Raw genomic sequence first — 10,756 nt, forward strand, 5'->3', positions numbered from 1 at the left:
GAATAGTAAAAGAAAAGTGCTAGGAGGGATAAATGATCAGAACTAGGTCCATTTTAAAACTACAGGGTGTAACCGAAATGTATTATTGCTTTTTTTTTTAAGTTACTATTTGTTATTGTAGTATCTAACCAGGTGGGTGGAGCGCAGAAGCACATCAGGCCAGAACTGAGTTCTCAAAACTCTTTTTATTTTTTTGCTTTTCAGCTTTTTTCCAATCTCCCAGCAACACACACACACACACACACACACACACACACACACACACACGTGTTCTGGCTGGGGAGAGAGCTCCCTTTCTCTGCTCTCTCTCTCTCCTTTTAAAGGGCACGGTCACTGGGGAAAACACACAAACACAGATTAATTCCCATCAGGTGCAATGATTCCACCGCTTACCTTCCCTGACTCCGCCCTCCATTCACAGACCGATGCTTGGCCACGCCCCCGCTGCCACATACCCCCACCGCCCAACTCAGGCCGGGGAGCCGTCCGGCCTGTAGCTGACTCCCTCCCCCCCTTGATGGGAGAGGAAATCCGCCATGACCATCTGCACCCCTGGCCTGTGGACCACCTCGAACTTAAACGGCTGGAGTGCCAGATACCAACTGGTGATCTGCGCATTGGCATCCTTCATGCGGTGGAGCCACTGCAGGGGCGCGTGATCCGAACAGAGGGTGAAAGGGCGCCCCAGCAGGTAGTAGCGGAGGGCAAGGTCCGCCCACTTGATGGCGAGGCACTCCTTTTCAATTGTGCTGCACCTGCCCTCATGCACCGACAGCTTCTGGCTGATGTACAGCACTGGACGGTCCTCCACCTCCTGGGACAGAACAGCCCCCAGCCTTCTGTCCGACACGTCCGTCTGCAAAATAAAGGGGAGAAAAAAGTCAGGGGAGTGTAACAGTGGGCCCCACACAGTGCAGCCTTTACCTCAGAGAAAGCCCACTGGCATTGCTCCGTCCACTGGACCGGATCTGGTGCTCCCTTTTAAGTGAGATCAGTCAGCGGGCTGGTGACGTCCAAATAATTAGTTATAAACCTACGATAGTAGCCAGCCAGCCCCAGGAACTGTCTCACCCCCTTTTTGGTCTTGGGCCTCAGGCAGGCCGCAATCGCTGCTGTCTTAATTTGGGGATGCACCTGCCCATTGCCCAAGTGGAAACCCAGATACCATACTTCCACCTGCTCAATCACACACTTCTTCGGGTTGGCTGTGAGACCCACTCGCCTCAGTGACCTAAGGATGGCCCTTAGGTGTTCCAAGTGCCGCGGCCAGTCATTACTGTAAATAATAATGTCGTCCAAGTAGGCAGCCGCGTAGGTGGCGTGGGGGCGGAAGGCCCTATCCATAAGCTGCTGGAACGTGGCGGGCGCCCCAAACAGCCCAAAAGGAAGTGTGACAAACTGGTGTAAGCCAAACGGTGTGGAAAAGGCCGTTTTCTCTCAGGATAGCGGAGTCAAGGGGATCCTGCCAATATCCCTTTGTCAAATCCAGTGTCGAATAAAAACGAGCCGTGCCTAGTCGATCGAGCAACTCGTCAATACGAGGCATTGGGTACGCGTCAAATTTAGACACCGCGTTGACTTTTCTATAGTCCACACAGAACCGGACTGACCCATCGGCCTTGGGAACCAAGACCACTGGGCCGCTCCAGTCACTGTGGGACTCTTCGACGATGCCCATTTCAAGCATGGCCTCGAGTTCTTCCCAAACCACCTTTTTTTGTGTTCAGGCAGTCTGTAAGGGTGGCTGAGCACTACTACCCCCGGGGGCATCTCAATGTGGTGTTCTATGAGGTGGGTGCGGCCAGGCAGCGGCAAGAACATGTCAGAAAATTCTGTTTGCAACTGGGTGAGCTGGGTCGGGGAGTGGCGGTCTCCACAGGGGACTGGAGCGGTGGGCGATGTCAATTTTCTTTTTTGAACCTCCGGCCCCAGCTCCGCCTTCTCCGGAACCACCGACACCAACGCCATGGGGACCTCCTTGTTCCAAAGTTTTAGTAGATTGAGGTGGTAAATCTGTAACGCCCCACCCCTGTCTGTTCACCTCACCTCATAATCGACGTCCCCGACTCGCCGTGTGACCTCAAAGGGTCCTTGCCACCTGGCGATCAATTTGGAGCTTGACGTGGGCAACAACACGAGTACTTTATCTCCCGGTGTGAATTCCCTAAGGCGCGTGCCCCTGCCGTACAGACGGAATTGACGTTCTTGGGCTTGCCGCAAATTTTCGAGGGTTAGGTGCGTGAGTGTGTGGAGTTTTGCACGCAGGTCGATAATGTATTGAATTTCATTTTTACTGGTTGAAGGTCCCTCCTCCCAATTTTCCCATAGCACATCCAGAATGCCACGCGGCTTACGCCCGTATAATAATTTGAACGGGGAGAACCCCATGGAGGCTTGTGGGACCTCTCGCACTGCCAATAACAGGGGCTCGAGCCATTTATCCCAGTTGCGTGCATCTTCGCTTACAAATTTTCTAATTATGTTTTTGAGGGTGAGATTAAACCGTTCGACTAAGCCATCCGTTTGTGGGTGATAAATGTTGGTGCAGATAGGCTTAATTCCCAGTAACCCATACAGTTCGCGCAGTGTGCGTGACTTAATCGTAGTGCCTTGATCAGTCAGAATCTCTTTGGGGATTTCGACCTGGGAGATGACGCAGAAGAGTGCTTCTGCAATACTACGTGCTGAAATATTGCGAAGAGGTACTGCTTCCGGATGTCACATTGCATAGTGTAATGACACTCCGTTAGCTCTTCCTTGGTTACTGTACCATTTCTAGAGTCAAAAAAACACTCTTTTTCCACGCGAGCGACAAGACATGACAACTTCCCTTGTCTTTCTAAAATGTTTACTTAACAACAACAAGGTAAATCAAAAAGTCTGGCACACGGTCAAAAGACTGTTGCTTCCACCATGTTCTGACTCGAAACTAAGGTATACACAGTCAGTTACCATAGTTACCACGATAGTGATGTCACATCATAAGATTTAGAACATGGAACTCTTTTCTATGTTCTTTTTCTATGTTCTAAACTCTTTTCGATGTTCTTAAATTCATCTCATTTCATTATCTCTAGCCGCTTTATCCTTCTACAGGGTCGCAGGCAAGCTGGAGCCCATCCCAGCTGACCACAGGCGAAAGGCGGGGTACACCCTGGACAAGTCGCCAGGTCATCACAGGGCTGACACATAGACACAGACAACCATTCACACTCACATTCACACCTACGGTCAATTTAGAGTCACCAGTTAACCTAACCTGCATGTCTTTGGACTGTGGGGGAAACCGGAGCGCCCGGAGGAAACCCACGCGGACACGGGGAGAACATGCAAACTCCCCACAGAAAGGCCCTCGCCGGCCCCGGGGCTCGAACCCAGGACCTTCTTGCTGTGAGGCGACAGCGCTCACCACTACACCATGTTCTTAAATTATCATTTTTAACTGTTTTTAACTTAAATTATTATTGCTTAACTGGCCCTTACATTACTCGGCCCCTAATTGGTTAGGCAGGAAGACTAAGCAATTACAAACTTAAACATTCAAATTACTTTCAATATCTCTGAACAGTCCAACTGGATTCTTATGATTTTTCCTTTTTTCACATCTTCTCACTCAATCGTCTCTTCTGACGCTGCTTCTTCCAACAAGCACAGTTTGTTGACAGGTCTTTCCAAGATGTTGGTCTTGGTTTTTATCTTCACTCTTTGCACCATTCCACTGGAATCCGGTAATGTTTCGACTACTCTTCCTATGAGCCAGGAATTGCAAGGAGAAGAGCTGTCCACTAGTAATACGACATCTCCAGTAATAAAGTTTCTCCTTGGTCTTGACCATTTCTGGCATTCTTGGAGGAGAGGAAGATACTCACGTGTCCATCTCGTCCAAAATAAATCTGCAAGATATTGGACTTGCTTCCATCGCTTTCTTGTATATGTGTCATCTTTGTTGAAGATGCTTGGTGGCACGCTGGGTTGAGACTTCAGCAGCAATAAGTGATTAGGTGTTAGAGGCTCAAGGTCATTCACATCATCTGAGATACTTGTGAGCGGCCTGCCGTTGATGATACTCTCGACCTCACACATTATTGTCTGAAGACAATCATCATTCACAGCTTGTTCTTTCAACAGGGAATTGAGGATTCTTTGCACTGTGCAAATCTGTCTTTCCCAGATCCCGCCCTGGTGGGAAGCTGCTGGACTGTTAAATGTCCACTTTATTCCCTTTGGTTGCAAGGCTCTTTCAATCTTATCATTATCCAGGTGCTGTATGGCTTCTCTCATCTCCCTTTCAGCGCCCACAAAGTTTGTGCCGTTGTCAGAGCGCATGATGGTGACTTGACCCCTTCTGCTTACAAAACGCCAAATGGCATTAATACAGGAGTCTGTATTGAGGCTGTCTGCAACTTCACTATGCACAGCTCTGAGGGTAAGGCAGGTAAACATCACGCCATATCTCTTGACTGTCCTCCGGCCCCGCTTGACATCAAATGGCCTAAAGTAATCAACACCTGTGTTCGTAAAAGGTGGTTTGTCGGGCATAAGGCAGTCCTCAGGTAGGTTTGCCATCTTTTGCTCTCCGACCTTTCCATTAGTCCTGCAGCACACTGTGCACTTATTGATTATCTTTCGGATGGCAGAATTGGCTTGTGGGATTCAATACTTGCATCTTAGTTGTGACAAAACATAACTCCGTCCACAGTGTCCTGTTCTTTGGTGCATGTCTCTCAAAATCAGTGTAGCAACTCTACTGTGCTTAGAGAGTATCGCTGGATGTTTAACATTTTATGGCATAGCCGACTTGTTAAGTCTTCCTCCGACTCTCAGAATGCCATCTTGAAGGATTGGGTCTAGTTTGAACAGCCGACTGTTGCAACTGACTTGTTTGCCTTTTTGCAGAGCTTTGATTTCTTCTCCAAATTTCTGTCTTTGACTAAACATAATTATTTCCTTTTCTGTGGCAACCAGATCATCCAAGGTAAGTGATTTCCGTTCTATCGTTGTTTTGCATTTTTCCATATGCTGTCCTAACTTTGACCTTTGCCTTTCAGGGTCCTTTTCAGTTTCACTGATTGTTCTTATGAACTCTTTTCTTTCATCCTTCAGTTGCTGCAAAGTTTTCTTTACCTTTAAAATCCAGGCAACCGACCTTTTTAGCTTATGCCAGTCAGAATAGTAGTAGATCAAATTGTTAATTGGTTCCATGTTATCTTTGACTTTGATTGTGTTGACTGTAACTGTGCTTTTGACTTCTGGATCATTTTGAAGGCTTTCTTTCCTTTCTATAGGTTGGTACACCCCGTTATGTGGTATGTAGAACACCCTGTTGTCATCATGGTTCAGCTGATGTGCTGGAACTTGAACGGCGTAGCCTTTGCCAATAGTGGTGTCCATGAAGGCTTTGTACTCTTCATAGAACCCAGGATTCTTCTTGAACTTTCTGAGTAGAGTGGCTATGCACTGTCCTGCCACACAACGATTATTAGGCATTTGAAGCCTTCTGTTCCTGAGCGGCAATCCAATGCTGTAATGTCCATTCTCTAGAGTTGCTGTTTCCTGCACAGACTGCATGAATAGAGATCTTGCAGTCACATGACCGGAAAGTTAACAGCCGCCATCTTGTCGGCAAACAACACAGCTGAACTCTTGTACAGAATTGATCAATTTCAACCAACGGACTACACGGCTCATTTTTCTAATGAACAGATAACTAGATATATGTCTAAAATAAACGATCTACAGATTAGTGACCCTTATGGCTTACCGGACAGAGTTTTCATGACCGTGTCAGTGGATATTGAACTGCCGGAGGTGGAATACCCAGATGCTTATAATTACCTCATCAACTTTCCCTCACTGTTCAGTGGTGAAGCACTGCGTGCTTATAATTCTTTGGACAGTTATCTCTATAGAAATTCAGGATTTGTCAGCCCCCCTAAGATGTGGCATCTTGTAAAGAAGAAAATAACAATCCTCATTGGACAGGTAAGTCACTTAAGTATTGAGCACTAGAACTGATGCTAGATATATCAGTAGTATCTAGCATAGCACTGACCAGCCGATTATAGTTGAATCATACATGGCATATATATTTATTTATAAATCCTTATAAGGATTTATCCTTATATTTATAAGGATTTACTACTAAGACAGTGGTAAATTCTTATAAGTTCTTTACTGTTTTTTTTTCGTACCACACCGCTAAAGACCCAATCCACCCCACCCCAACCCTTTTCTCAGACTCCCACTTCCCGGAATTTTTTATTAGAGCAAGTCATAAATTTATGCTGCAAATAACCACATGGATATACTGAAATAAATACATGACGAACCTGAGATGAAATGGTCACTGCACAGGCGCCAGTGATTATTCCTTCCAGTTGGTACCCATGCCTTTTTCTTGTTGTTTGGATCAGCCCGGCCGATAGCAGCAATCCATTTTGCGCGCCTGTCAGGGTCCCGTGGCAGCCTATGAAACTAACTTCCCGTTTTCTGACCTCTCCTGTTGTGGCATTTATATGCCATGCAACTCTCCGGCATTGTGGCACAGTAATATTTGAATATTTCGGCGAAAAATAATGAAAGTCAGTGTCGGAAATATGGTGTTTAACCGACAAGATGGCGTTTGTCTACAATCTGGAGCGGATGTGACGTCACATGCAAGTGCTCCATTGTTTGCCTTCTTGTGACAACTCTTCTTTGTCGTCATAGTTACGCTCTGGGAAGTCAGCATTGTATTGTTGGACCAGCAACTTCTCATTTTCCATCACAGAGATCCTGTTCACTGAACATTGAGGTGGTTTATTCTGTGTCGTCCAGCTCTTTTCTTATGGGCCCATTCACGATCCAGCCAACAGCAGTCTTCACTGCATAAGGTCTTCCATCTCTACTGTTGACGATGCGCCATGGCTTCATTGCCTTTGGACAGTTTGCTCCAATAAGTAGGCCTACATCCGCTTCTATTTCTGGCAAGCGTACTTCTTTGAGGTAAGGCCACTTCTCTATATCTGATTGCTTTGGTATGCTGTCAGTATGAACAGGTATGTTGTTGTGAGTGTACACCTTGGGTAACTGAATATACTTGTTGTCTTCCAGTCCGCACTCTTCCAGGTCCGATATCACATAACTGTTCATGAGTTTCTGTTCCTCAGGTTTGTTTTGACCCATGGTGCTGAGAAGTTTGTGTTGGTTTCCCTTTAACGTTCAGTTTTCTTTGCAGGTCTCTAGTGCAGAATGTTGCCGTACTTCCTGGATCCATGAACGCAAACGTTTCCACATACTTGTCACCCTTTTTTGACTTAATCTTCACTGGTACTGTTGACAGCACACATTCAGGTTCTCCGGCCCCTGTGAGGCTGCAAGATTCTTGAGCGATAGAAACTTGAGCACATGATACTTCTTCCTTGTAAGCACCACAAGCCTTCTCAGATGAAACAGAACTTACTTTATTTCCGTGGCCACCATCACTCTTGTCAGGTGAGACAGAAACTTCCCTTTTTGGTGTGTGTAGAATGTCTGGGTGCTTTAATGCACATTCTTTACACTCAATTCTTCTTTTGCAGAATTTGCTGAGATGGCCAGGGGTTAAGCATCCAAAACACAGGCCCTTTAGCTTCAAGAACTCCACACGTTCTTTGTGTGGCTGCATTTTGATTAGGCTACATGTAGCTAGGGTGTGAGATTGCTGGCAGTACAAACATGGCTTCTCAAAGGCAATCCCTGTCTTGCTTGAGTTTGCTGGTTTCACATATGATCCTGGAGACCGTTGATTTTCAGCTGAAACGTTTCTGGCAAAACTGCTTCCACAGATCTCTCTCTTTGCAGGATACCTTTCTTTGTGCTCAGTTTTTCCAGTTGTGACTGAGCGGCTGTCTGGTATATTACCGAAGAGGGGATCAAGCATTATTTTAGCTTGGCGGTCTATGTAACTCACTAAATCAGCAAACCTTGCTCTTATGCCTCTTCGCTCTTTAATATCAAAAGCTTCAGCACGCCAGCGTTCTTTCATTTTGTAAGGTAGTTTGGATACCACTGTTCGTAGGTTAGTAGGATTGTCCATCTCATCTAAGAAGTCTATGTCCTCCATAGAGTTGCGACATCCAACCAAAAACATTGCATAAGCACTCAATGCCTTTCCATCATCTGACTTGATCTGCGGCCATTTTAATGCCTTATCGATGTATGCACTGGCGATCTGTAGCTCATCCCCATAGTGTTTATGAAGTAGACGCTTTGCTTTGTAGTAGCCTTTGCTGGGTGGCATGTGTGCACAGCTGCGGACTAACTCTTGGGGTTCACCGGCTGTAAACTGTTCTAAAAAGTACAATTTGTCTTGATCGTTGTCTGTCCTTTGTTCTATTGAGTGCTCAAATGCTCTTTTGAATGATTTGTATTGCAGTGCATCACCTCTGAAGACAGGAATATCCTTCACGGGTAGCTGAGATTGCTTCTGTTGTTTAACTAGCAGTTCAGTAATTACATTCTGATTTTGCATGACCTTTATTACGTCCTCATCTCTGTTGGTTGGCGCATTATAGTTCAAATCTTGTGGAACCACATTGTGCCACGTTTGTGGTGGTGCGTGAAAGTTCATGCTGCCTGGTTGAAGAGGAAAGCTGGTTCTTTCTTGCTTCACGTTCCCACCTCGTAGCTTTTGTGCTTGTCTGTGGCTACTCAAACCATCTTCTGAGTTCTCATATTCTTTGAGCACCTTTATTTTTGCACTACTTTCAGCTAATGCAGTCTCCAGCTCAAGTTCTTCCTTTGCGACTTTAAGTCTGGTCATTTCAGTCTCCTTTGCAGCCATTTCAAGCTCAAGCTGCTGCCTTTTCTTCTGTGCAGCTGCACGTTCAAGCAGGGCTGCATGTTCCGCTTCTTGTTTAATGCGTGTTGCTGAGACTTGTGTTGTGGATGACGTGCAACTAACTTGAGATCCACATGGGCGGGTGTGCCCATCATTATTGACATCAACCTGACATATCAAATGTCGAAAGTGAGACATTTTGAAATTTCATGCCAAATATTGGCTCATTTGAAATTTCATGACAGCAACATCTCAAAAAAGTTGGGACAGGGGCAATAAGAGGCTGGAAAAGTTAAAGGTACAAAAAAAGGAACAGCTGGAGGACCAAATGGCAACTCATTAGGTCAATTGGCAATAGGTCATTAACATGAATGGGTATAAAAAGAGCATCTTGGAATAGATGAGCATATTAGAAAAAAGAGCATATTAGAGCATATTAGAAAAAAAGAGCATATTAGAATATTCCCTAAGATCAATCAAAAAAAGGATTTACAATACAGAAATGTCCAACTTCTGAAAAGTATATTCATTTATACACTCAATACTTGGTTGGGGCTCCTTTACCATGAATTACTGTATCAATGCGGTGTGGCATGGAGGTGATCAGTCTGTGGCACTGCTGAGGTGTTATTGAAGCCCAGGTTGCTTTGATAGTGGCCTTCAGTGCATCTGTATTTTTGGGTTGGGTGTTTCTCATCTTCCTCTTGACAATACCCCATAGATTCTCTATGGGGTTCAGGTCAGGCAAGTTGGCTGGCCAATCAAACACAGTAATATCCTGGTCAGCAAACCATTTGGTAGTAGTTTTGGCACTGTGGGTAGGTGCAAAGTCCTTCTGGAAAAGGAAATCAGCATCTCCAAAAAGCTTGTCAGGAGATGGAAGTATGAAGTGCTCTAAAATTTCCTTGTAGATGGCTGTGTTGACTTTGGACTTGATAAAACACAGTGGACCAACACCAGCAGATGACCTGGCACCTCAAATCATCACAGACTGTGGAAACTTCACACTGGGCTTCAAACACCTTAGATTCTGTGCCTCTCCACTCTTCCTCCAGACTCTACAACCGTGATTTCCAAATTAAATGCAAAATGTACTTTCATCTGAAAAGAGGACTTTGGACCACTGAGCAACAGTCCATTTCTTTCTCTCCTTAGCCCAGATAAGACACTTCTGACATTGGCTCAGGAGTAGCTTGATATCAGGAATGTCTCATCTCATTATCTCTAGCCGCTTTATCCTTCTACAGGGTTGCAGGCAAGCTGGAGCCTATCCCAGCTGACTACGGGCGAAAGGCAGGGTACACCCTGGACAAGTCGCCAGGTCATCACAGGGCTGACACATAGACACAGACAACCATTCACACTCACATTCACACCTACGGTCAATTTAGAGTCACCAGTTAACCTAACCTGCATGTCTTTGGACTGTGGGGGAAACCGGAGCACCTGGAGGAAACCCACGCGGACACGGGGAGAACATGCAAACTCCGCACAGAAAGGCCCTCGCCGGCCCCGGGGCTCGAACCCAGGACCTTCTTGCTGTGAGGCGACAGCGCTAACCACTACACCACCGTGCCGCCCCCTATCAGGAATGTGAAAGTTGTATCCCCTTTCTTGAAGACGTCTGTTCGTGATGGGTCTTGATACACTGACACCAGCTTCAGTCCACTCCTTGTGAAGCTCTCCCAAGTTCTTGAATCAACTTTTCTTGACAATCCTCTCAAGACTGCAGCCATCCCTGTTGCTTGTGCACCTTTTCCAGCCACCCTTTTCAGCAATGACCTTTTGTGGCTTACCCTCCTTGTGGAGGGCATCAGTGATCATCTTCTGGACAACAGTCAAGTCAGCAGTCTTCCCCATGATTGTGGTTGTGTGTACTGAACTAGACCGAGAGATACACTGTGTTCATATTGTTTTACTCAAACTCGAAATGAAATATTCTAATATTTTGAGATG

The 10,756-nt window shown here is 45.9% G+C and overlaps 1 protein-coding gene across 2 annotated transcripts; it reads right to left on the bottom strand.

The window, feature by feature from the left end:
* Positions 1-526: 526 nt before the first annotated feature.
* On the bottom strand, positions 527-10,032 carry LOC132883697 (uncharacterized). 2 transcript variants are annotated; one of them, XM_060917629.1, is made up of 2 exons: positions 6,330-10,032; positions 527-856 (listed from the first exon to the last, which is right to left on the bottom strand). In XM_060917629.1, the coding sequence occupies exon 1, from the start codon at positions 8,996-8,998 to the stop codon at positions 7,145-7,147; it is 1,854 nt and encodes a 617-aa protein (XP_060773612.1). In that variant the 5' UTR covers positions 8,999-10,032; the 3' UTR covers positions 527-856; positions 6,330-7,144. The 2 variants fall into 2 exon arrangements, with proteins under 2 accessions (XP_060773612.1, XP_060773613.1); XM_060917630.1 differs by lacking the exon at positions 6,330-10,032 and adding an exon at positions 3,550-5,988.
* Positions 10,033-10,756: the final 724 nt, after the last annotated feature.

Source organism: Neoarius graeffei, chromosome 3 (genome assembly GCF_027579695.1).
Source record: "Neoarius graeffei isolate fNeoGra1 chromosome 3, fNeoGra1.pri, whole genome shotgun sequence".
NCBI classification, from domain to species: domain Eukaryota; kingdom Metazoa; phylum Chordata; class Actinopteri; order Siluriformes; family Ariidae; genus Neoarius; species Neoarius graeffei.